Below are 26,516 nucleotides of genomic sequence, written 5' to 3'. Positions count from 1 at the left end.
CCCCGAGGGGAAATCTGACAGAGCTTCCACATAAACACATCGATTGACACAATGTACACTGTCATCATAATGTACACCCCCTCCACACTCACACAAACTGCCATGAGTTCATGCCAGGCAAGAATGTGACGAGATGACACATCCATATGATGAGACCCTACAGGCCAGGTTTCAGTCCATTAACAGCCTCGGATTAAACAGATTTATTGACAGGGGGACAAAGTCATGTTTGTATCTGTTAAAACATAAAAGCTGTGTGTCTCACCACCTCTTGATGCACAGCCAGTTTAGGAGCCAGTCTGGTTCTGGGGTTTCTATGGTTCTCCTTGTGCACCTCATCCTGAGGAACAGCAGCACAGAGACGAGAGATAGGAGACCAGGGAGAGAGAGGTGGGAGAGAGAGGTGAGATTTAGGAGACCAGGGAGAGAGAGGTGAGATTTAGGAGACCAGGGAGAGAGAAATGATATTTAGGAGACCAGGGAGAGAGAAATGAGATTTAAGAGACCAGGGAGAGAGAAGTGAGATTTAGGAGACCAGGGAAAGAGAAATGAGATTTAAGAGACCAGGGAGAGAGAAGTGAGATTTAGGAGACCAGGGAGAGAAATGAGATTTAGGAGACCAGGGAGAGAGAAATGAGATTTAAGAGACCAGGGAAAGAGAAATGAGATTTAGGAGACCAGGGAGAGAAATTAAAACTCCATGGTGAGGATTTAGTTTTATGAATGTTATGACATTGAGAGATCAATTTACATTTTTTAAGAGTCCCATGCAATTTCAGGTTGAATAAATCAGTAGATTTCCAAAATGATTGATGTGGATGAACAATGGATGTTTCCCAGCTCCAGTGTAGGCCATCCCTGACACATCTAGTTTGAACTGTTCAGCTCACGGCAAAAGAAACCCTCATCTAAATGTGTACTCCAAAATAAAAGCACCTTCAATAACTTATTGGTAACATCTGTCCAACTCCGCATTTAGCTTTTAAATGGGATGCTGTATGAATCATTAAGCATGTTTCAAACTTCTGGACTTTGTGTTTCTGTATTTTATATGTTATATTTAAGCAATAAGGCATGGGGGGGTGTGGTATATGGGCAATATACCACGGCTAAGGGATTTTCTTACGCACGACAACGCGGAGTGCCTGGACACAGCCCTTAGCCGTGGTATATTGGCCATATACCACAATACTCAGAGGTACCTTATTGATATTATAAACTGGTTACCAACGTAATTAGAGCAGTAAAAATAAATGTTTTGTCATACCCGTGGTATATGGTCTGATATACCACGGCTGTCAGCCAATCAGCATTCAGGGCTGGAACCACCCAGTTTATAATCTTCAATAATCAATGGGTATATATTATTTACCACTGAACAGCAGGAAATACCCAACGCTGAAACAACCCGTCATTTTAAATCACAACCATTCCATGTCATCTCTCAGAGGACTTCCATAGCTATGCCATTACGCCAACCGAGCTATTACCGACCAAAGCAATAGAAAATTGAGAGGGGATGGCGATGGATGGGGTAACAGGCATGAAGAGGTACCTCAGTACCCGAGACGGGAGAGGTACCCGAGACGGGAGAGGTACCCGACAGGGGAGAGGTACCCGACAGGGGAGAGGTACCCGACAGGGGAGAGGTACCCGAGAGGGGAGAGGTACCCGAGAGGGGAGAGGTACCCGAGAGGAGAGAGGTACCTGAGACGGGAGCTCATGCGTTGCTCTCCTTTTAGCTGGACTGCGCCATCCGATCTTCTTAAAAAGAAAAAGAAGGAGGTTTGTTATAAAGTTAGCAAGAATAACCCGAGTCTAATACACCGAGGTCAATATGTATCAACCATGTACCAGGTAACTAACCAACCACAAAGACGCCTATAAAATCAGACATTGATATTATATTGACACGTGAATTACATCAGGACTGAAAGGCTACGCGGGCGTGTCATAATGTCACGTTAAATACTTCAACAGCACATTTAAAAAAAGTTAAGATGCTTCAACTTCTGGTGTTTCAAATGCATTTATCTGTAATGCTAAAACCATTGCCCTGTTATTGTGTTTGTTGTGAATCTACGGCAGGTAGCCTAGTGGTTAGAGTGTAGGGATGGCAGGTAGCCTAGTGGTTAGAGTGTAGGGACGGCAGGTAGTCTAGTGGTTAGAGTGTAGGGGCGGCAGGTAGCCTAGTGGTTAGAGTGTAGGGACGGTAGGTAGACTAGTGGTTAGAGTGTAGGGACGGCAGGTAGCCTAGTGGTTAGAGTGTAGGGACGGCAGGTAGCCTAGTGGTTAGAGTGTAGGGGCGGTAGGTAGACTAGTGGTTAGAGTGTAGGGGCGGTAGGTAGACTAGTGGTTAGAGTGTAGGGCGGTAGGTAGACTAGTGGTTAGAGTGTAGGGACGGCAGGTAGCCTAGTGGTTAGAGTGTAGGGCGGCAGGTAGCCTAGTGGTTAGAGTGTACGGCAGGGCTAGTGGTTAGGTAGCCTAGTGGTTAGAGTGTGGTTAGGGAGGTAGGTAGACTAGTGGTGGTTAGAGTGTAGGGATGGCAGGTAGCCTAGTGGTTAGAGTGTAGGGACGGCAGGTAGCCTAGTGGTTAGAGTGTAGGGGCGGCAGGTAGCCTAGTGGTTAGAGTGTAGGGGCGGCAGGTAGCCTAGTGGTTAGCGTAGGGCAGGTAGCCTAGTGGTTAGAGTGTAGGGGCAGGTAGCCTATTGGTTAGAGGTAGGGGGGCAGGTAGCCTAGTGGTTAGAGTGTAGGGACGGCAGGTAACCTAGTGGTTAGAGTGTAGGGGGGGGTAGCCTAGTGGTTAGAGTGTAGGGGGGCAGGTAGCCTAGTGGTTGGTTAGAGTGGTTGTAGGGACGGCAGGTAGCCTATTGGTTAGTGGTTAGAGTGGTTAGGTGTAGGCAGGTAGCCTATTGGTTAGAGTGTAGGGGGGCAGGTAGCCTAGTGGTTAGAGTGTAGGGGCGGCAGGTAGACTAGTGGTTAGAGTTTAGGGACGGCAGGTAGACTAGTGGTTAGAGTGTAGGGATGGCAGGTAGCCTAGTGGTTAGAGTATAGGGACAGCAGGTAGCCTAGTGGTTAGTGTAGGGGCAACAACCATGCGTGTGTTAGAACCCACCACATGTAATAGGAAACTGTATAAATGTACTTCCATAAAAAGAAGCACAAGCCTTTCAGTTCAATGCATAATGTCAGATGGAGCAGTAAACTATTCATATGTTGAACAACTTGCTCTTCAGATGAACCTAATTAAACACTTCATTATAGCTGATCTGAGGCTATTTAAAAATGTTTGCTTCTTGCATGGTTTCTTATGCCATTGCAATTAGTTAGGTGAGTGACTCCTGACTTTGGACATGGGATAAACAGAACTGTTGCAGTACTAATGCTCTCTCTGTAAAATGTATTTCAGATGACTGACAGAAGAGAGACCACCACCTGAATGGTAAGATGGACAGGGTCTGCAGGGGCGGACGGACCACACAGTTGTACCCTGGACTGAACCTTCAGTACGTCCCTCACTGCAAGTGAACACGGTCTACCTTGTCGATCTCAGAGCTCTTCCTCTTGCGGGTGATTTTGACGTTGACCACAGCCCCTCCCTGGCGTTTCAGGGCCATCCTGTTGGGCTGCAGCGGACTGAAGGAGATCTCGAGCTCAGGCTTGGGGAAGCGGCTGGTCCTGCCTCCTTCTGTGGAGATCTCTGAGGAGTCTAGCACCGATGGGTAGCCCCCAGACCCCTACAGACAGACAGACAGGGGTACACAGGATGACAGTGAGAGTGAGTTAACCTACAGGAGTGCAGTTGGGTTAACCTACAGGAGTGCCTAGTCAGTTGGGTTAACCTACAGGAGTGCCTAGTCAGTTGGGTTAACCTACAGGAGTGACTAGTCAGTTGGGTTAACCTACAGGAGTGACTAGTCAGTTGGGTTAACCTACAGGAGTGACTAGTCAGTTGGGTTAACCTACAGGAGTGACTAGTCAGTTGGGTTAACCTACAGGAGTGACTAGTCAGTTGGGTTAACCTACAGGAGTGATTAGTCAGTTGGGTTAACCTACAGGAGTGACTAGTCAGTTGGGTTAACCTACAGGAGTGTCAGTGTGAAAATAGCTCTTAAATCACTGTGCTCCCCCTTGACTACCGTAGCTATGGAACTAGTGATGGGCATTCCGAGTCTTTTCAGTGAGCCGGATCATTTGGCTCCATTCACCTAAAAGACTCGTTCATTTGGCTCCATTCACCTAAAAGACTAGTTCATTTGGCTCCATTCACCTAAAAGACTCGTTCATTTGGCTCCATTCACCTAAAAGACTCGTTCATTTGGCTCCATTCACCTAAAAGACTTGTTCATTTGGCTCGGCTCTCAAACGGCTCTTTGTTCAGTAGTGCTTAAAATAATAATAGACATGGACAAAATTGTCTATGTCTAATTTAAAGCCTAAAACATTGCCTACCATGTCAGATTGTGTGAAATGCCAGTTCAAATAAATCATTATCTGACAAAATAACGAGATATGCCAAAAATATATATATTTGTTTTTTTTACTCACTGCAAAAATGAGTGTGGACTAGAATGAGGCTCTCTCCCTACCATCTATTGTTTCTGCAGTAATTCATGTTTTTATAACAAAAAATCCTTAGTCGGGAGTGTCTCCTGACGCACGAAGGGAACCATATTGGATTGATTCAATAGCTCACATAACTGTGGTTCCATTCGTAGACTTCCATCAGACCTGCAGATGAGAACCTAGCCTTGGAAACCGGAACCCCTAGGCAACAGCAGTGACTCCCAACAAACCACAAGGCAGACCTGCAGATGAGAACCTAGCCTTGGAAACCGGAACCCCTAGGCAACAGCAGTGACTCCCAACAAACCACAAGGCAGACCTGCAGATGAGAACCCTAGCCTTGGAAACCGGAACCCCTAGGCAACAGCAGTGACTCCCAACAAACCACGAGGCAGACCTGCAGATGAGAACCTAGCCTTGGAAACCGGAACCCTAGGCAACAGCAGTGACTCCCAACAAACCACGAGGCAGACATGCCAGAACGTCGCAACTCGAAACCAAGGTTTGCAGGCTAAACATTTGCAGTGGTTTTAGCGAAAGTAGTTGATGCGAACTAGCCACTTGTAAAATATATATATATATATATCTGAGCTACAGAAGGTCCCTCGTGGTCCTTCTGTAGCTCAGTTGGTAGAGCATGGCGCTTGTAACGCCAGGGTAGTGGGTTCGATCCCCAGGACCACCCATACGTAGAATGTATGCACACATGACTGTAAGTCGCTTTGGATAAAAGCGTCTGCTAAATGGCATATATACATTTGTAAAATGCACTCATTAAAAAAAAATAACCTCAGTGAACTCCATCTCGATAGCTACTATTTTGTCGGAGGGACGTGATTAACAGGTGGAGCAACAGGCGGATGACATACTTCCTCTATGCCAAATTGACGTTTTGTTACGTACAGACGCGTTAAACCGGAGAGATTGAAACATTGCAGGAGATGTCTAAAGGAGATTACCTGACTGGTCCTCTTCGACGTCTTTACGTCGCGTACAAGTTGACCGTTGTCATGGAGAGTCCTCTCACGGACTTTGGAAGGGCACTCCTCTGCTTCAGTCTGTGAGAGCTATCATGAACAACATCCATTGTATTAACAAGACCAACATACTACAATATGGATAGGGGATTGAATACAATGTTATATTTTTGGATAATGTGTACTGCACTGTTGAGGAGAGCTTGCAAGTAAGCGTTTCACTGTACTGTTTACACCCTGTATCCTGTGCACGAGACCAATAAATGTAAGATTTTATTCGTTATGAAGGAGGACTGCTCCCTCACCTGATTGGCTGTCTCTCTGTGTTTAGTAAGGACCGAGGCATCGCTGCTGGCTTTGAATGCAGTTTTCAGTTGTTCCTTCAGGTTAAGAATCTCAGTGTCTCTGTCAGACAGAAGGCCCCGCAGCTCCACTACCTCCACCTGGCCATGGTCCCCCTGGGGGAGGGGGAAGGATACAAGAGTAAGGAAACAGGGGACCAATAATGCTATCTATCACCATGGTCCCTCTGGGGGGGGATAAAACAGTAAGGAAACAGGGGACCAATAATGCTATCTATCAACATGGTCCCTCTGGGGGAGGATACAACAGTAAGGAAACAGGGGACCAATAATGCTATCTATCACACATGGTCCCTCTGGGGGGGATACAACAGTAAGGAAACAGGGGACCAATAATGCTATCTATCACCATGGTCCCCTGGGGGGGGATACAAGAGTAAGGAAACAGGGGACCAATAATGCTATCTATCACCATGGTCCCTCTGGGGGGGGGATACAACAGTAAGGAAACAGGGGACCAATAATGCTATCTATCACCATGGTCCCTCTGGGGGGGGATACAACAGTAGGGAAACAGGGGGCCAATAATGCTATCTATCACAATGGTCCCTGGGGGGGGGGGGGATACAACAGTGAGGAAACAGGGGACCAATAATGCTATCTATCACCATGTTCCCCTGGGGGAGAATACAACAGTGAGGAAACAGGGGACCAATAATGCTATCTATCAACATGTTCCCTCTGGGGGGGGATACAACAGTGAGGAAACAGGGGACCAATAATGCTATCTATCAACATGGTCCCCCTGGGGGGGGGGGTACAACAGTGCTACCTATCAACATGGTGTTTTTATCATGCTACAGTACCACAAAAGGTCACTGAAAGTGAACAGTGACCCTATACAGAGTTTGTCTCTTTTTTCTTTCAAATTCAAAAATAATTGATGGTAATAATGTAAAAAATAATTCATTTGTAGAGCGCATTTCAACCCGCATAAAATAAGTGCAACATCTTTCAATAAGGTTAAGTGCAAAAATACAAATAATTAAAATGACCAAGAACCCTGCACCCAACCCTAACCCAACGATTCCAACCGTAACGCTGGCGTGTCTTCTAACCCCTTCTAAACATCATGCGTTCTGGATTAAAAACATTGGATTTGTGTCTTTCCTCTGCATCGGTGTGATTAACAGGGCCGAGCGGTGTTTGCCACAACGGCAGATCCCGCAAAGGGGGTCGGGGTCTATTTGATTTTTTTTACAAAAACGTCTGTAGAGTCCGAATGGTTAGAGCTACAAAGTATTGAACACTACAATGAGAAGCTGAAAGTCTCATAAAACACATGTAACGTGATTATCTCTTACGACGCTCACAAGCTACACATAGACTATCCATAAGAAATCCCCAGGACAGAATGTCTATTATGCTGTTATAACTTCACACTGCCAAAGACTCCAAACTCCACACAGTTGTCACTGACTAGTTGGATATCAGTGGAGGCTGCTGAGGGGAGGGACGGCTCATAATAATGGCTGGAATAGAGTGAATGGAATGGAACACGTGGTAACCATGGAAACCGTCTGTTCGATACCATTCCACAGATTCCGGCTCCAGCCGTTAACAAGAGCCCATCGTCCCCAGTTAAGGTGCCACCAACTTCCTGTATTGGATATTCATTTCCCAGTGAGAAAACAACTTTTGTATTTACAGCATTCATATTAAATACTGTTGAAGTGATGTTGGCTACAGGTTCCTCTGCCTCACCTAAAGCCCATTCTGGTGGGAAGCTGCTGTAGACCACCAAGTGCTAACAGTCAGTATCTGGATAACTTGTGAAATGCTTGATAATGTACAGTAGCAGTCTGTACACTAGACCCTGCCACATACAGTACCAGTCAAAAGGTTTACAATGTAGAAAATATTAAATGACACACAAACACAAGATAACATATGCACTATACACACATGAATATGGTGTTATAGATATGTGGTAGTAGACTGAGGGCACACACTTAATATTTTGTGAAATCTGTTATGTATTGTAAATGTTTTTAAAACTGCCTTAATTTTGTTTGACCCCCATAAATACAAATACATTTGATCAGGTATTCTGCTTTGGCAGTCATTTTTTAATTACATTTTTAAATTATGGGGCCACAGTGTCTCCTGATCGCTCCTGTCTCAGCCTCCAGTATTTATTCTGCAATTATGGGGCTAGGGTCAGTCTGTTATATCCTTCCTGTTTGGCCCTGTCTCATCGGATGGGGCCACAGTGTCTCCTGACCCCTCCTGTCTCAGCCAGTATTTATGCCAGTAGTTTATGCTGCAGGGTCAGTCTGTAGTGTTAGTGTCTCCTGACCCCTCCTGTCTCAGCCTCCAGTATTTATGCTGCAGTAGTTTATGTGCGGGGGGGGGCTAGGGTCAGTCTGTTATTTATCTCGGGGGAGGGTAGTCTGTTATATCTGGAGTACTTCTCCCGTCTTATCCGGTGTCCTGTGTGAATTGAAGTATGCTCTCTCTAATTCTCTCTTTGTCTCTCTGTTTGGGGTTTTAGACTGGGTTTCTGTACAGCACTTTGAGACATCAGCCGATGTACGAAGGGCTTTATAAATACATTTGATTTGATTTTTATTTATTTTTTTAAACATGAAGGCAACGGTTTGTTAAGTTATGTGTTCTACTTGTAGCCCTGAAAACAACACTTAACATAAGGGCTGGACATGGAGATAAATGACAGTCAGATAAATGAAAAGCCCATTTCTGTTGGGGTTTTGGGACTGGGGGAGTTGACAGAGCTCATTTGTTCCAAAGGAGAATAGTCTGACAAGTCCCAACCGACTAAACAGTCCGACGCGTGTTTGAACTGACCTCTGCTGGCTGAGAGGAGGCGTGGCAGCGGAGACTGGCTATCTGTTCATCCTTGTCTGCGTTGCTGGAGAGAAGTTTGGTTAGCTGGACCTCCAGAGCGGTCACCAGGGAGTCCCTCTCTTTCCTCCACTTCACTAGGTCCTGCTCCTTCTCACTGAGCTGGGCCACCAGACCTTCCTACAGGGCAACAGGCAGTGGTTTCTTAGGCTGCGTTTTACACAGGCAGCCCAACTCTGACCTTTTAAACCAATTATCTTTAAACCAATTATTAAAGATCTGATCTGTGTAAATGCAGCCTTTGTAGGCTCTGTCTGTAGAGGGTATTGTAGCTTTTATTCCAAGGAAAACCTCTCCTAGGGGATCCCCAGACGTTTCACAATGTTGTTGAACTGGCTCACCTGATTCACCTTGTAAAGGGCTTGATGATTAGTTGAATCAGGTTTGATAACTGTGGAATTAGTTCATACGTGGAACGGCTGGGGGTCCCCCCGGGGGGGGGGGTTACCACTTGGGCTTGATGATTAGTTGAATCAGGGGGTCAACAGGGGGGGGGGGGGGGGGTTGTTTTACCACTTGGGCTTGCTGCTTGGCGTGACGCTTGCGGCCGTCTGCAAACTTCCTCATCTCCTGGTTCCTCTTATCCTCGGCCTCCTTGGCCAGCCGGATCAGAACAGTCTTCTCTTCGAGCCACTTCCTCTTGTCAGCTTGGTGTTTCTCAGTACACAGCTAGAAAACACACATGATTACTTATACTTGGAAGTACACTTACACGTACTGACTAATCCAAGATTAAAAAAATAAACTGAGAAAATACACACTAACAACAACTACATGTGTGACCCGTTTCAGGAAACTAGGCGTATGTCGCGACTTCATAGGAGAGTGAAGTTAATCTTTCAAAGCAGAATTACTTTTTCGTTGTTCCTCAGTTTATGATGTACCATTTTGTAGCTCTGAATCTCTACTTTTATCCAATGTAATATATATATATATATATATTTTTTTAAACACTATTTCAAATGTTGCTACATAAGACCAAATCCAGGTGGTGAGTCACATATTGAGATGTCCACCTTCAAGGTCACTTGAGCCTGAACTGCTTCCTGTATGGCTAGCTTGGCCTCGTCCGATTGGCTGTCTCTCAGGGCTCCAGTGTCTTTCCCACTGTCTTGGTAGCGTAACAGTCCTTTCAGTTTATCCACCTCTGTTGGGGGGGGGGGGGACAAAAAAAAAACAAGACCACTTGAGTACTATCACCATGTTCAGTTGTACTTACCATTCTATGTTTTGTATATACTGAGTATACGAACATTAGGAACACCTTCCTAATATTGAGTTGCACCCCTTCCTTTAGCTGTGAGAACAGCCCCAATCCATTCAAGACAACGTCAATCTCAGTCGAAACCAGCGTGGACAGTATTCAGATCTGGGGTCAAATATTATTTAGAGTATTTCAAATACATTTACACGCGCATATATATATATAGGGTTAGGGTTAGGGTTAGGGTTAGGTGCATTGGAAAAGTATTCAGACCCCTTCCCCCTTTTCCACATTTTGTTACATTACAGCCTTAATTCTAAAATGGATTAAATTTTAAAAAATGTTCCTCATCAATCTACACACAATACCCCATCATGACAAACCGAAAAACGGTTTCGATTTTTTTGCAAATTCATTTTAAAAAAACAAAAAAACAGGAATGCTTTATTTACATAAGTATTCAGACCCTTTGCTATGAGACTCGAAATTGAGCTCAGGTGCATCCTGTTTCCATTGATCGTCCTTGAGGTGTTTCTACAACTGTGATTGGAGTCCACCTGTGGTAAATTCTATTGATTGGACATGTTTTGGAAAGGCACACACCTGTCTATATAAGGTCCCACAGTTGACAGTGCATGTCAGAGCAAGATTTGGGGAAAGGTAGCAAACCATTTCTGCAGCATTGAAGGTCCCCAAGAACACAGTGGTCACTCTGACAGAGCTCCAGAGTTCCTCTGTGGAGATGGGAGAACCTGCCAGAAGGACAACCATCTCTGCAGCACTCCACCAATCAGGCCTTTATGGAAGAGTGGTCAGATGGAATTCACTCCTCAGTAAAAGGCACATGACAGCCCACTTGGAATTTGCCAAAAAGCACCTAAAGGACTCAGACCATGAAAAACAAGAATCTCTGGTCTGATGAAACTCTTTGATCTGAATGCCAAGCATCACGTCTGGCGGAAACCTGGCACCCTCCCTCCGGTGAAGCATGGTGGTGGCAGCATCATGCTGTGGGGATGTTTTTCAGCAGCAGACACCATCATAGCACTGAGACTGCACTCGTGAAGGTGGTAAATGACCCTTTAATGGCGTCAAACCAAGGCTCTGCATCTGTCCTCGTGCTCCTAGACCTTAGTGATGCTTTTGATACCATCAATCACCACATTCTTTTGGAGAGATTGGAAACCCAAATTGGTCTACACGGACATGTTCTGGCCTGGTTATGACAAATCAACTGTAAATTTCAGTGTTCCTCAAGGTTCCGTTTTAGTCTCACACACACACACACACACACACACACACACACACACACACACACACACACACACACACACACACACACACACACACACACACACACACACACACACACACACACACACACACACACACACACACACACACACACACACACACACACACACACACACACCTAGGACCATGCCTCAGGACTACCTGGCCGGATGACTCATTGCTGTCCCCAGTCCACCTGGTCATGATGCTGCTCCAGTTTCAATTGTTCTTCCTGCGGCTGTGGAACCCTGACCTGTTCACAGGATGTGCTTCCTTGTCCCGTCCCTGCTGTTTTGGACTCTCTAACGCACCTACTGTCTCTAACTCTGAATGATCGGCTATGAAAAGCAAACCAATAAATAAACTTAAAACACCAAATATACACCATCATGGAAAACTACCTCTTGAAATAATCCCACCTTCAATGAGGGCGTCAATCTCATCCAGTTTGGCCTCTAACACCTGCTCCTGTTGGGTCTGGGTATCCTCCTGTTCAATCAGAGCCAGACGCATGTCCTCCATCATACGCTCCTTAGCCTGAAGGTCTGGGGAAGCACAATGAACCCCATGAATACAAGACAGAGATACATTTTATGTCTCCTGAGTGACGCAGCGGTCTAAGGCACTGCATCTCAATGCAAGAGGCGTCACTAAATAAATAAGAATTTATTCTTAGCTGACTTGCCTGGTTAAATAAAGGTTACATTTAAATTAAAAATAGACAAGAGCAGCCCAACTCCATAATTACAGGACAGAGAGAAGAGCAGCCCAACTCCATGATTACAGGACAGAGAGAAGAGAAGCCCAACTCCATGATTACAGGACAGAGAGAAGAGCAGCCCAACTCCATGATTACAGGACAGAGAGACGAGCAGCCCAACTCCATGATTACAGGACAGAGAGAAGAGAAGCCCAACTCCATGATTACAGGACAGAGAGACGAGCAGCCCAACTCCATGATTACAGGACAGAGAGAAGAGAAGCCCAACTCCATGATTACAGGACAGAGAGAAGAGCAGCCCAACTCCATGATTACAGGACAGAGAGAAGAGCAGCCCAACTCCATGATTACAGGACAGAGAGAAGAGCAGCCCAACTCCATGATTACAGGACAGAGAGCAGAGAAGCCCAACTCCATGATTACAGGACAGAGAGAAGAGCAGCCCAACTCCATGATTACAGGACAGAGAGAAGAGCAGCCCAACTCCATGATTACAGGACAGAGAGAAGCCAGTCTAAGAGCATATGGTAATGTCAGCACTATGGTCCTGTCCCAATACCCTTATTTGCGTTCTAAACAGTAGCCATTTTGGATTTGTGAGAAAAAAAATAAGAATATTTTTTATAGAATGATATTTAGAAAATTCATCTTTTCATCTTGTAGAATTCCCTGCATTCTATTGAAAGGAGATCATCATAAAACCCACGTGTGTCAACAGCTGATGATCAGAGCCCAACTCCATGATTACAGGATTAAACATTCTCAGTATGGGGGAGACTAGTATTCGATTATATATTCTCAGTATGTTTGAGACTAGTATTCGATCATATATTCTCAGTATGTTTGAGACTAGTATTAGATTACACATTCTCAGTAACTCTAGTATTAGATTTATAGGACATTAGATTACACATTCTCAGTATGGGGGAGCCCAACTCCATTGATTTACATTATGGGGGAGTCAGTATTAGATTATACATTAGGGGAGCCTAGTAAGATTATACATTATGATTATTAGGACATTATGGGGGAGTCTAGTAAGATTACACATTCTCAGTATGGGGGAGTCCATGTATTAGATTACAGGACAGGGGAGAGAAGATTACAGCATTCAACTCCATGATTATTAGGACATTCTCAGTATGGGGGAGTCTAGTATTAGATTACACATTCTCAGTATGGGGGAGTTAGTATTAGATTACACATTCTCAGTATGGGGGAGTCTAGTATTAGATTACACATTCTCAGTATGGGGAGTCTAGTATTAGATTATATATTCTCAGTATGGGGGAGTCTAGTATTAGATTATATATTCTCAGTATGGGGGAGTCTAGTATTAGATTACACATTCTCAGTATGGGGGGAGTCTAGTATTAGATTACACATTCTCAGTATGGGGGAGTCTAGTATTAGCCATTTTTGGGGAGTCTAGTATTAGAAAAAGTATGGGGGAGAATATTTTTTTAGAATTCTCATTTGGGGGAGTCTAAAATTACACATTCTCAGTTTCATCTTGATTAGAATTCTCAGTATGGGGGGATTAGTATTGATTACACATTCTCAGTAGGGGAGTCTAGTATTAGATTATACATTCTCAGTATGGGGGAGTCTAGTATTAGATTACACATTCTCATTATGGGGGAGTCTAGTATTAGATTACACATTCTCAGTATGGGGGGAGTCTAGTATTAGATTACACATTCTCATTATGGGGGAGTCTAGTATTAGATTACACATTCTCAGTAGGGGGGAGTCTAGTATTAGAACATTCTCATTATGGGGGAGTCTAGTATTAGATTACACATTCTCATTATGGGGGGGAGTCTAGTATTAGATGACACATTCTCAGTATGGGGGAGTCTAGTATTAGATTACATTCTCATTATGGGGGAGTCTCTCAGTATGGGGAGTCTAGTATTAGATGACACATTCTGGGGGAGTCTAGTATTAGATTATATATTCTCATTATGGGGGAGTCTAGTATTAGATTACACATTCTCAGTATGGGGGAGTCTAGTATTAGATTATATATTCTCAGTATGGGGGAGTCTAGTATTAGATTACACATTCTCATTATGGGGGGAGTCTAATATTAGATGACACATTCTCAGTATGGGGGAGTCTAGTATTAGATTACACATTCTCATTATGGGGGGAGTCTAGTATTAGATTACACATTCTCAGTATGGGGGGAGTCTAGTATTAGATTACACATTCTCATTATGGGGGGAGTCTAATATTAGATGACACATTCTCAGTATGGGGGAGTCTAGTATTAGATTATATATTCTCAGTATGGGGGAGTCTAGTATTAGATTACACATTCTCAGTATGGGGGAGTCTAGTATTAGATTACACATTCTCAGTATGGGGGGAGTCTAGTATGTTGATATTTGTTGCTTACTGCATACATTTGAACTAAACAGTGTGTTCCAAAGAGTATGTTGGACAATAAATACACAGTATGTCATTTTACTAAGTAGTTGGCAAGAACACAGCCCATGTATGGCACACAGAAATACAGAGTAGAACAGTATGGATCAACAGGCTTTATGTACCTTTACAGGCGTTGGGATTGAGCTTGAGGTTCTCGTCAGCAGACTGTTCCTGGAAAGAGAAAGAGACAGATCAAACTCCGGTCAACAGTAAAACAACCGAGATTTAAACAACATACCGTTTTCAGTTGCTGTATGGTCCTGTCTTTATTAGCCAAGTCTGCCTGCTGCCGTTTCTTCACTTTCTCCAAGTCCTGCAGTTTAAATTTGAGAGATTTCGCCTCTTCTCGCATGGAGATGATCTTGGGTAGGAAAACAAAAGGGGCGATATGTTATTAATAGTGATTCATACGTTATTAATAGTGATTCATACGTTATTAATAGTGATTCATACATTAGTGATTCATACGTTATTAATAGTGATTGAAACATTAATAGTGATCCATACGTTTATTAATAGTGATTGAAACATTAATAGTGATTCATACATTATTAATAGTGATTCATACGTTATTAATAGTGATCCATGCGTTATTATAGTGACCCATACGTTATTATAGTGATCCATACGTTATTATAGTGATCCATACGTTATTATAGTGATCCATACGTTATTAATAGTGATTCATACGTTATTAATAGTGATCCATACGTTATTATAGTGATCCATGCGTTATTATAGTGACCCATACGTTATTATAGTGATCCATACGTTATTATAGTGATCCATACGTTATTATAGTGATCCATACGTTATTATAGCGATCCATACGTTAGTATAGCGACCCATACGTTATTATAGCGACCCATACGTTATTATAGCGACCCATACGTTATTATAGCGATCCATACGTTAGTATAGCGATCCATACGTTATTATAGCGATCCATACGTTAGTATAGCGACCCATACGTTAGTATAGCGACCCATACGTTATTATAGCGACCCATACGTTATTATAGCGATCCATACGTTAGTATAGCGACCCATACGTTAGTATAGCGACCCATACGTTAGTATAGCGACCCATACGTTAGTATAGTGATCCATACATTAGTATAGTGATCCATACTTTAGTATAGTGATCCATACATTAGTATAGTGATCCATACTTTAGTATAGTGATCCATACGTTATTATAGTGATCCATACGTTATTATAGTGATCCATATGTTATTATAGTGATCCATATGTTATTATAGTGATCCATACATTATTATAGTGATCCATATGTTATTATAGTGATCCATATGTTATTATAGGGAGAGATAAGTTAGTATAGTGGTTCATAGGTTATAGTGATTCATACGTTTTGAATAGTGATTGATGTCATTAGTGATCGTAATTATGGACCTACTATGATAGTATCGGTTGCATAAATAAAGATCAAATCAGCTTTTACCTCTATTTGAACTTGCTGTATCTGTTTTTTAGAGTCGGACAGCTTCTCTTTGAGATCAGAAACGTCATCGTCTTTCCTCTCAAGGTCCAGGCTCAAACTCTTCACTTTGTCGGAGTCAAGTTTAGCCGTCTCCTTCAATCTGTGGTCATCAACACGAGAGGTAAACTCAAACAGCAGCTACATTAGAGAGGTTTTACCAGTAAAGAGGAGCAGGGGAAAGGAAGAACCATTTAGGCCAATCCCAAATCGTCCCCTGTGCACTACGCACTCGTGGAGATATGAGAGGACAAGCATAATCAGTCTTGTAATAGCTACACCTTGCTCCCTGATAGGCTAGGCAGATGTTTCACCATATTGCTTATACCAATCAAATCCTCTCGGATTGCCACACGTGCATAGGGCGTAGGTTATGATTTGGGATTGGCACGTAGGCCTCCCCAGTAGCCAGAGTGAAAGGTACCAGCCAGCCCACTAACCTGGTGATGACCTGCTCTCTCCTCTCCAGCTCAGCGTTCTTCTGAGTGATGGCCTCTTCAGCCACAGCCAGCAACTCCCACCTCCTCTCCACCTCCCTCTTACGAGCGTCCTGTACCGTAGCGGTCTCCTCATCCTCCCGTACCTCCCTCAGGCTCCTCTGCAGGCCTGACACCTGCGCCTCCTTCTCAAACAGCATCTTCTCCAACTCTGCCACTCTCTCCGTTTGGGACATGAGCTCGTCGTTATACGACTGGGACACGGTTACGACCGCCTCCCTCTCAGTTTGGTGGGTGCACTGCTTCTCCTTCAGTGCAGCCATCTTTCCCTTCAAGGTCACGACCTCAGCAACAGAGTTCTCGCTGTCGATGTGGGCCATGGCTTTTGCCTCCTCCATTTCTGCCCTGAGCTGCTCCAAGTTGAGTTCCTGTGGGGCCAGTTTTTCTTTTAGCACCTCCAGCTGCTGTTCTGAGATCTGCTGTTGGGTCAGTTTCTCTCCCAGACCCTTTTTCTGCAGGGGCCTTTTCTCACTCTCCTCTACTAGAGTCTTTGGGAATTCTCTTTTCTGTTCTGTCAGCTTGTCTCGGAGAAGCCCACTGTCCTTTTGTACCTCCACCAGCTCCCTGCGTAATCTGTCCATCTCCTCGCCTCTCCCCAGGGACCCTAACAAAGACATGGACACTTGTTGAATTATCTTTGAAGGTGATGCAAAGCTTCTGAGTTATGGTGGGGATTTTAGTTTATGCTGACATGATGCACAGTGTCAAAACTAAATTTAGTGAGCTCCTTAAGCATTAGCCAGTGGATTGAGATTAGAACAGTTTGTTAAATATCAAAACTGCATTTTGGTCAGCAAACAATGTGAAAAAAAATCAGTCTTTTAATAACCATGTCAATATAGTGAGTGTTTGGTCAGTGAAGACCATTTCCCAGGATATGAAGTGGTGTCTCTCCACCAATGAGACAACAATAAGTCCTACCAATGCTATCCAACGTCTGGAAAATATCTGAGCACAGCAACAACAAAAACTTTATTCATAATCAAAATCATATGGAATACAACCACTTAAAAATCATCAAGCCAGAAATGGGGAACACAAACATGGATACATGATGAAAAATGCTCCTGTGTCTGAGACTTTGGGCAGCATTAGTTCTTGAGCGCAGACAGTCGCCTCTTTAAACGGATGTTTTTGCGACTTTTGGCTGTGTTCCCTCTACACCCTGCTCTCACCCCAACAAACGGTGGGAGGGGCTTCCCGGCAGTGCTCGGAGCCCACCCTGTACCTTTCTTGCTGGGGGGCTGGTCCTCCAGGTTGGCCTGGAGGTCCACCAGCCGTTTGCGGCTCTCTGCGCGAGAGCTGGGCCTCTCCCCTCTGGAGCAAGAGCAGCTGCTCTTCAGTTGCAGGATCTCATTTTTGATGTCGTCAAATGTAGCCTTCTGTCAAAGAAAAACCCAACAAATGTTAGAGGTCAAGCATGGCCTACTCAAGCTGGAATAAAAAAAATGTATATTCAAAATTGAAAAAATGACATTCTGGATATGAACATTTATAATGTGATATAAGGATGGGAAATAGGCACCAGTTCAGTATAAATGGGAGATGTAAAGGACAAATACTAAGTATGAAACAGGCGGATGTCCATTAGCTAGTCAGATCTAAGCGCCACTTTAAAAAACATCTACATATATTCTTGATGGTGGCTTGGACCTGTTGGTCTACGGTGTTCTGAAGCGTGGTAATCATCTCATCCTTCTCGTGACACATCTCCAGGAAGTGGGAGAATTTCAGCTCCTGAGAATCAAGAGTCTAAAAAGAGAGAGAAAAAAAAAAAAGTCTGTCAGAACTAGTCTGTTAACCGTGAACTAAAACCCGAGCGGAATTTGGTTTTATGTAGAACAGACAACCCAGAACAATAAGTCCCCATTGCTGGAAAAGAACCAAAAACAAAATTGCACAATACCTTTCTAGCCTCTTCAAGCTGTTCGTTCGATTGCCGCGCTTGTTTGCAACAATGTTCTAGTTCTGAAATGGAACAGAAGACTACTCAACAGAAGGGAAACATTGTGTGCATTCCATCACAGCCACTGTTATGGGATTAGTCAAACCCATCCGGAGCAGTAGTTGATGGATAGTGAAGACAGGTGATTAACAGGTGATTGCTGAAAGAGCTAAAGCGTATGTGAAAGGGATAGGCTACACCTGTGTTTCATAATCCTGTTCCCAGGGGAAACAAAAGGGGTGTCCCATTTTAGTTCCTGCCTTAGCATTACACACCAGATTCAAATATTCAACTGTTCAAGCCTTTGCTTACGGTGCGTTCTTAACCAAGTGGGAAAGTGGGTAATGATCTGAACTTGTTGAAAGCCGATTGGCTAAAATGGCCAACAAGCTGCGTCAACCATCAACTTAAAGTACACCGATCATGTTTATAAACAAATTAGTTTCAAAGCAGCTAACTTTTTACATTAAAAAAAAAAATGTTTTGTTGTTGCATTTAAAAATGCTGTTACCAAGGTAATTTTCTTAGTAGGTGATGTCAGAGGTCAGCAAGTGTGAGAAGACAGAGATCTGGGATGAATCATAGTTTCCCCACTAGGTGTTACCAGTTGGAGCGGCCATTCAAGTGGATTTCATACAACCCCAAGTTGTATGTGATAAATACAACCGTCCCACTTGGCTGTGAACACGGCTTTATTGTAAATAGGTGTAATGCTTGGGCAAACATTTTTTATGTGATCCCTTGTGGGTCCCGACGACCACAATGAAGAAACACTGGGCTATAAAAAGATCAAATAAAACATTTTTAAAACGAGGCAACTGGTTATCAGTTGGCTACCATTGGTTTTGACAGTGAGCTGCTCCCGGGCTTGGTTCAACAGCGCCGAGAGATCGTCCACTCTCTTTTCCAGATTGGAGATGGTTTCGCCACTGGGTTGGGTGACCACCAGACACGTCTTGGCCTCCAAAGCCGCCTTCTTTATGCCCGCCAGGTCACTGCACATGGAGTCAAACATCTCTCCCAATGGCGAGCTGTCCTCCTGCAGCAGAGAAGACATATTTGAGTCATTTTGGAGATGCTATTATCCAGAGACACTTACAATTTGTGCATTCATCTTAAGATAGCTAGGTGAGACAAGCACATATCGCTCTCATAGTGAATACATTATTCCTCAATAATGTAGCCATCAGCAAAGACAGCACTACTAAGAAAAGACGAGTTAGGTTCTCTTTTGTCACCGCAGTTTGAACAGCAAGGTAAAGGACGAGAGACATGGCTACATCATGAAGGTTGACACTGTTCATGTCCAACATTAAGCAGGATGCATTACTGTGGCTCGCTCTACTCTGTCCAACTCCTCTTGACTGGTGTTAATGTTCACAAGATTTCTCAGGATCTCTAGACGCTTCTCTGCTCTCTCCTCGACATTCTTCTCCTCTTCGGCCAGACGATCCCTGTAAGACAGAGAGATAGATAGATATATTTTTTTGACCTTTATTTAACTAGGCAAGTCAGTTAAGAATAAATTCTTATTTTCAATGACGGCCAAGGAACAGTGGGTTAACTGGTCTAGGAACAGTGGGTTAACTGCCTTGTTCAGGGGCTGAACGACAGATTTGTACCTTGTCAGCTCAGGTACAAGTCCAACACTAACCACTAGGCTAACTGCCACCCCAAATATTATAGCTAGATCTTGTTCAGTTATGTATCAAAAGATATTTAAAAAACATCTACCCTTAAAAAGCTACTATGTAAAGTGTTGAGTACCTCAGTTGGTAGAAAAACACTCAAACAAAAATAAATGATTGAAACGAGGCACAGAAGGACTCACTTGTAACCGGTCTGCATTTCAGAGAAGAACTCCGAGAACTCCTTGGTGACCTCGTCACGGATCCGGGATTCCAAAGCAATGTTTTCAGACCTCTCTTTCTGGAGCTGTTCCCGGAGAGCCGTCAACTGGAGGAGCTGGCTCTGAAGGGTTGACAGACATTTACCTCTTGTGGACAGATGTCATTGAGAATTACGTGACACTTTAGTTCTTGGTTAACTGGAGATTAAATTGACATTAATTAGGGCCCCAGAGTTGACCATTTCACCCGATGGGCGAAACTCTGGTCCATTTACTATTAGCAGGGCTAAATCTTACTGTCTCAATCAAATCAGGGCCTGGAAATGTAGTTTTCTTTTAGCATTGGTGAGCCAATTGGAATTTCTGTGTAAGAATCAACTAAAAATAGCCACAGAAGTAGTTGGGGGGAGAGACTTACCTCATAAGTGTCTTTATTGATGAGAACCTTTTCATCATCGTCCACTTTCTGCATGGTCTCCATCACGCTCTCCTCTTCAGTGTCGTCATGCTCCTGCACGTCCTCCAGACTGGTCTCCCAGCCAACCAGGGAGCTCCTTCTCTTCTGACCCAACAGGTACTTCCTGTCTGCGTTGTTGATGATCATGGACAGTTCCCGGGCAGACCTCTTGGTGGCGAGGTGGGGGACGGTCTTGGTGGTCAGCACCACCACCTTCTGAGCCACGGCGGAGAACTTCAGCACGTTGAGCGTCTCATCGTACATGGAGGCACACTGGTTGATGTTGACTATCATGCAGGCTTTGCCCCGGCCACAGAAGAAGCCCTGTAGGTAGTGGGTCAGCTTGCTCTCCCTGAAGGGGACGTGCTGTGGTAGCCTAGCAACAAGGGTTTGATTGATAACATTTGTCAGTAAAAAAAAAAAATAATAATATGATCTATACATCCAGTACACCGAAAAACATGACTGGCAGAATAAGAAGTTTGACTTATTTCCACTGTGGTCCTCATCAGGTCAGAACATCAACAATTCCAAGCTACAGATTTGTAAACCCCCCCCCCCACTTTGTAAAATGTATATTTGCATAACCATCAAATATTTTCTGAAAGCAGACATTCAAGGCTCACTTGGATTGCTGGCTTTGCCGTAACGTGTTGATGCACTTGCCCAGTGTCATCAGGGAAGTGTTGATGTTTCCAGCCTCTTTCAAACGCTCCCCTTTATTCTGAGTTTTAGCGCACCTCTCAGACCCAGCCAGGTCACACAAGGACAGCCTGAACATAAACAAACCCTGCCTTAATACACACACACACACACACACACACACACATACTGCATAGGTCTTCTAAGGATATTGTTTTTGTCCAAATGAATAAAATAAAAAAATCAATTTCACTTACTCGCTGATAGAGTTAACACGAGGAATCCTAGCATCTTCCAGCCGCAGGATACGAACAGAAAATATGCTGTGGCTGAGCATAGGAACAGATTTCTATAAGAGCACAGCGGTCAAGCTACTGTGTGAACTCCGCTCATGCAAGTTATTACCAGCCCCCCCCCAAAAAAAGGGAATGATTGACGTGCTTAATAATCACCTCCGGCTCGAGAGGAGGTTGAGCTTTGTGCTGGCGAAGCTCTGGTTCTTCTTTCCTAGCTTCATCACCTTGTAGGCTTCCTCCGCGTTGTTCACTTGCATCCACTTCAGATCTGAAATTACACGCAGGAACATTTGGTCATCTCCAGTTCAGTCGGTAGAGCGTGGTGCTTACAACGACAAGATTGTGGGTTCGATTCCTGGGACCACCCGGACGTCAAACACACACCTGACTAAGTCTCACTGGATAAATAAAAAAACATATATTTAAAAAAAGTACACAATCTGCAGCCGTTACCTTTTACAAAGGAGTTGCCTTTGACATCCTGCGACAGCCGCAGCGTGGTTCTCTTCTGGGCTCCGATCGGAACGGGCTCCAGCAGGTCGTGAATGTTCTCGTTGTAGATTTCGCAGAAGGACACCCAGACAGAGAACTTGGTGTGTGCTTCAACAACCAGACTGAAACGTTGTTCTGTCACAGTCCCCTCGATGTCATTTAGTGTGGACCCTGTCAGAGAAACAGGTGGTGGTGGTGTTAACCTGTTACAAACCTCTGGTTGGATAGAAGGCCATTGTAAATGGCTAATGATACGCCAAAGTACCGGAGAGATGGACATGTGGGATGTGACAATCATGTCTAAATGCAGGTCAGGACTACATGGAACGATAACATAAATCATTTGGTCTCATGTCAATTATTTATTTTTCTGTTATTTTACCAGGTAAGTTGACTGAGAACTCATTCTCATTTACAGCAACGACCTGGGGAATAGTTACAGGGGAGAGGAGGGAGGGTGAATGAGCCAATTGTAAACTGGGGATTATTAGTTGACCGTAATGGTTTGATGGACAGATTGGGAATTTAGACAGGACACCAGGGGTTAACACCCCTCCCTACTCATATGATAAGTGCCATGGGATCTTTTAATGACCCCAGGAAGTCAGGAAACCAGTTTAACGTCCCAGCCGAAAGACTGCACCCTACACCGGGAGCTTGGTGTTCACAACGCAGGGGTCTCTACAGCAACCTTTTTTTTTTTTTAAAGGAGCCAGTATGCGACCAAGTTGATAAACATAGGAGTGCATAAAGAAATGTAGGATCACAATGAAAAATATTTGGAAGTAATAAAGTTAGAATCCTTTAGCACTAGTGCTAAATAAAAATACAGATTTCATAGCAAAATATTTAGGCGCATGTTAGAGTAAAATTATCACAAAGTAGAACCCTGCAATGCCAGGATAGTGGGTTCAATTCCCAGGACCGACCAACTGGCCAGGTCGCAGTTGTAAATGAGAACTTGTTTTCAACTAGCCTACCTGGTTAAATAAAGGTGAAATAAAAACAAAAAATATGTAAAAATGTATGAACTCTTGACTAAGTCGCTTTGGATAAAAAGCATCTGCTGAATGGTATATAAAAGAATACATTTCCTTGCCTTCCAAGGTTGTCTTGTTGGTGAAGCTTTTCTGGTTATCACTCTATGGGAGAAGAGCAATAAGGGACATAATTTAATATACATGACTAGAAACAAAGAACCTGCTGAGTAATGCAATGGCTTTTATCAGGTCAATGAACCAACCCAGTACCTCCTTGATGAGCCTGAAGAGATTTCTCTTGTTAGTGGCCTCTTCCCTCTGCTGGTCTTTAGTCAGTCTGATGAACTCTCTGCATCGCTGTGGCTTGATAGTCATCTGGTCGTAAACACGGCCCTCAATGCTGTTGAAGATGACATTCAAAGACCTGGGGAGGATCCCTCCATTGGCCTCTGGACCTAAAAAAAACCCAACAGGTGTTGAGGATCTCTTCATTTCTCAATCTCTTTGTCTCAGTGGTTTGTTAGCAGGTGTTCACCATAAAGAGCATTATCAGCTCATACCGACAACAGGTTTTTGATTGCGATAGAAACCTAGAAGCACCATCAGAGGATTTAAGTCTGAACATAGAATATCAGCAATGTGAAAATCCTAACAGTGAATCTGTGTTAATTCAGGTTGGAGTTGGATATTACATCAACACATCATTTTGCATCTGTCCAACTCTGCAAATAATCAAGAAATCAAACCTAGAAAAGTGAATGTCTTCCCCGCATTGGTAACTCCATACGTAAACACGAGAGAATTTCCTCCTTCCAGAACCTCCTTGACGAGGCCTCTCACTGTGCTGTCAAACATCTCCCTCTGAGTGGTTTCTGGCCCTAAGACCTGAGGACAACAAAAAAAAACAATAATGTAGGAAGAACCTTCATTTTTTTTTTTTTTGGTTCCTAGCAAAAGAGTCATGGGTGTCTCCAACAAACCCTGCTGACTGACCTGTGAGAATTGAAACCGTTGAGCCGATTTGTCATGGAGCCGTGCTGAGAGCGAAGTCCTTGGAGCCTTCAGGAGGACAGTGTCCGGGAGCTCGATGGAAACGCAGTCCTTGGATGTGTACAGGGAAAAGACAGCAAGTCATAGTCAAAGCTCAACAGTTATTATGTTTCCAAGTCTATTGTAAAAATCGGGAAGTGTGCGCGCGGTGGTGAGGTAACGGCTATCTATATTCAACAAAAATGTTGGTCCCATGTTTCATGAGCTGAAATAAAAGACGGCAGACATTTTCCATACACATTTTAAAAAAACTCTCAAATAGAGCACTAATTTGTTTATATCCCTGTTAGTGAGCATTTCACCCATGCCACACCTGTCAGGTGGCTGGATTATCAAGAAGCTGATTAAAATGCCACACCTGTCAGGTGGTTGGATTATCAAGAAGCTGATTAAAACAGCATGATCATTACAGATGCACCTTGTGCTGGGGACAATAAAAGGCCGCTAAAAATGTGCGGTTTTGTCACAACGCCACAGACGTCTCAAGTTGAGGGAGTGTGCATGATGACTGCAGGGAATGTCCACCAGAGTTGTTGCCAGAGAATTAGTTTATTTCTCTACCATAAGCCGTCTCCAATGTCATTTTAAGGGAATTTGGCAGTATGGCCAACCGGCCTCACAACTGCAGACCATGTTTAACCACGCCAACCCAGGACCGACACATCGGTCTTCCTCACCTGCAGGATCATCTGAGGAGGGTGCTGCAGAGTATTCCTGTCTGTAATAAAGCTCTGGAAAAATAATATTCTGATTGGCTGGGCTGGAAAAATAATATTCTGATTGGCTGGGCTGGCTCCCCAGTGGGTTAGTCTATTCCCACCCATGGTGGCCACTTGCAATCATGTGAAATCCATAGAGTCGGGCTAATGAATTCATTTCAAATTGACAGATTTCCTTATATAAACTTTAACTAAGTAAAATCTTTGAAATTATTGCATGTTGCGTTTATATTTTTGGTCAATATAGATGGTTTATGTGACAAACCGGGGTGTACTCATTACGCCGAAAAACATTTTGCAACAGATATATATTTCAAACACTCTTCAACATGAACTTGCCCAGTTTGTCTCAGCTGTTGGGTTCTTAAACGGAAGTCGTAGTTCATTTTAATTGTATGGTTTCCACGAGGGCTGGGAATTGTCAGGGACCTGAAGATATATTATCATGACACTTGGTGCCAATAGGATATGTATTACAATTCTCACGTTTCAATGTGTATTTCGTTTTGCTGTTCCAAACATATTGCTCGCCATATGTCTACTGCAGAGGGACAAGAGAGAGAGCAATCAGGAAACACATTTTGATCCGTAATGGAAATTAGCGCTGAAAACAAATTGGCTCCCTATTTAAAAATATGGAGAACAAGCTATGAAGGGAATTACTGGAGTTTTGGTGCTGGTACAGCCAAATAGCGCAAACATAATATTGCGACAGTAAAAACGATACATGTAAAAATGTATATCCCGATATGCAACTATCGATTTAAATCCCGATATGCAACTATCGATTTAAATCCCGATATGCAACTATCGATTTAAATCCCGATATGCAACTATCGATTTAAATCCCGATATGCAACTATCGATTTAAATCCCGATATGTAAACCATCGCCATTCCGAATAGCCTGCGAAGTGTTTGGCACGATCTATAAATGATCGATTATTCTGTGTGCTAAGGTTAATGAATACACCCCTGCCTGGATTTCAAGCTAAAGGGTTGTGTGTGTTGAGTTCAATTACCTGCGATTCGCCATTTTCACTCTCAGTTGTTGTGAATGGTCGAATGCGAAGGTACACCTGCAAGTGTTCATGCTCTTCAAGGCAAGACTCCTGGGAGTCTATGGAATTAAACTCAGAAAATAGGTTTTTCTTCAAGTCGTCGAAGTTAACTTCCCGCTCCACGCTTTCCAATTTGTTGTAAAAACACGATTCCATCATCCTGTGTCAAATAAATGTTGTGGGAGAGAGACAGTTAAATGTTCAGCAAGCGCACCACCCACATGGAACTAAGCAGATCACAACACTAATGCTAATAAACAGCACAATAAAACATGTGGCGTTGGTAGTAGAAAAATATTGGCATTAATTTAAACTGTTTGGTATGTGCACTGACAGCTCTGTGTTACAGCTAACATGAGCTAAAACAGAGAGAGGAAGAGACAAAGTCAATTTGGCTAAACCAACATCCAGAAGATGGCAACGCTAACAGAATAAAGAAACATGCATAACGCTACTCTGTCTGAATGATAAAAATACAATTAAAAAATGTAATTGACATCAGGCTTTTTATTTTCTACTTACGTGAGAGAACGGATTCCCAAAATATTGATCGCATCAAAAATCCTTCTTCAACCCAAACTGTCCCGGTTTTATTTTTAAATTCGACC

At 43.5% G+C, this 26,516-nt stretch overlaps 1 protein-coding gene across 4 annotated transcripts in view; it reads right to left on the bottom strand.

Moving 5' to 3' along the window:
- Positions 1-26,516, bottom strand: part of kif20ba (kinesin family member 20Ba) — a 31,944-nt gene extending 5,428 nt beyond the window's left edge. Inside the window, exons 1-30 of one of the 4 annotated variants that reach the window (XM_046368477.1) lie at positions 26,431-26,516; positions 25,870-26,068; positions 24,073-24,180; positions 23,826-23,964; positions 23,350-23,534; positions 23,199-23,241; positions 22,061-22,270; positions 21,764-21,875; positions 21,569-21,640; positions 21,296-21,442; positions 20,631-21,045; positions 20,195-20,334; positions 19,694-19,817; positions 19,201-19,402; positions 18,325-18,386; positions 18,072-18,170; positions 17,647-17,800; positions 16,362-17,022; positions 15,886-16,024; positions 14,663-14,785; positions 14,547-14,595; positions 11,687-11,812; positions 9,787-9,917; positions 9,284-9,439; positions 8,714-8,890; positions 5,849-6,001; positions 5,526-5,633; positions 3,540-3,737; positions 1,708-1,764; positions 266-340 (exon numbers count right to left, since the gene is read on the bottom strand). In XM_046368477.1, the coding sequence (XP_046224433.1) occupies positions 266-340; positions 1,708-1,764; positions 3,540-3,737; positions 5,526-5,633; positions 5,849-6,001; positions 8,714-8,890; positions 9,284-9,439; positions 9,787-9,917; positions 11,687-11,812; positions 14,547-14,595; positions 14,663-14,785; positions 15,886-16,024; positions 16,362-17,022; positions 17,647-17,800; positions 18,072-18,170; positions 18,325-18,386; positions 19,201-19,402; positions 19,694-19,817; positions 20,195-20,334; positions 20,631-21,045; positions 21,296-21,442; positions 21,569-21,640; positions 21,764-21,875; positions 22,061-22,270; positions 23,199-23,241; positions 23,350-23,534; positions 23,826-23,964; positions 24,073-24,180; positions 25,870-26,067 (4,563 nt within the window). In that variant the 5' untranslated portion in view covers position 26,068; positions 26,431-26,516. The remainder of the gene's footprint in view (positions 1-265; positions 341-1,707; positions 1,765-3,539; positions 3,738-5,525; positions 5,634-5,848; positions 6,002-8,713; positions 8,891-9,283; positions 9,440-9,786; positions 9,918-11,686; positions 11,813-14,546; positions 14,596-14,662; positions 14,786-15,885; positions 16,025-16,361; positions 17,023-17,646; positions 17,801-18,071; positions 18,171-18,324; positions 18,387-19,200; positions 19,403-19,693; positions 19,818-20,194; positions 20,335-20,630; positions 21,046-21,295; positions 21,443-21,568; positions 21,641-21,763; positions 21,876-22,060; positions 22,271-23,198; positions 23,242-23,349; positions 23,535-23,825; positions 23,965-24,072; positions 24,181-25,869; positions 26,069-26,430) is intronic. The other 3 variants (XM_046368479.1, XM_046368478.1, XM_046368480.1) reach the window with 3 other exon arrangements.

This window comes from Oncorhynchus gorbuscha, linkage group LG11 (assembly GCF_021184085.1).
Source record: "Oncorhynchus gorbuscha isolate QuinsamMale2020 ecotype Even-year linkage group LG11, OgorEven_v1.0, whole genome shotgun sequence".
NCBI lineage: Eukaryota > Metazoa > Chordata > Actinopteri > Salmoniformes > Salmonidae > Oncorhynchus > Oncorhynchus gorbuscha.
Note: the sequence above shows the minus strand (reverse complement) of the source record. Positions and strands in the feature narration are given on the sequence as shown.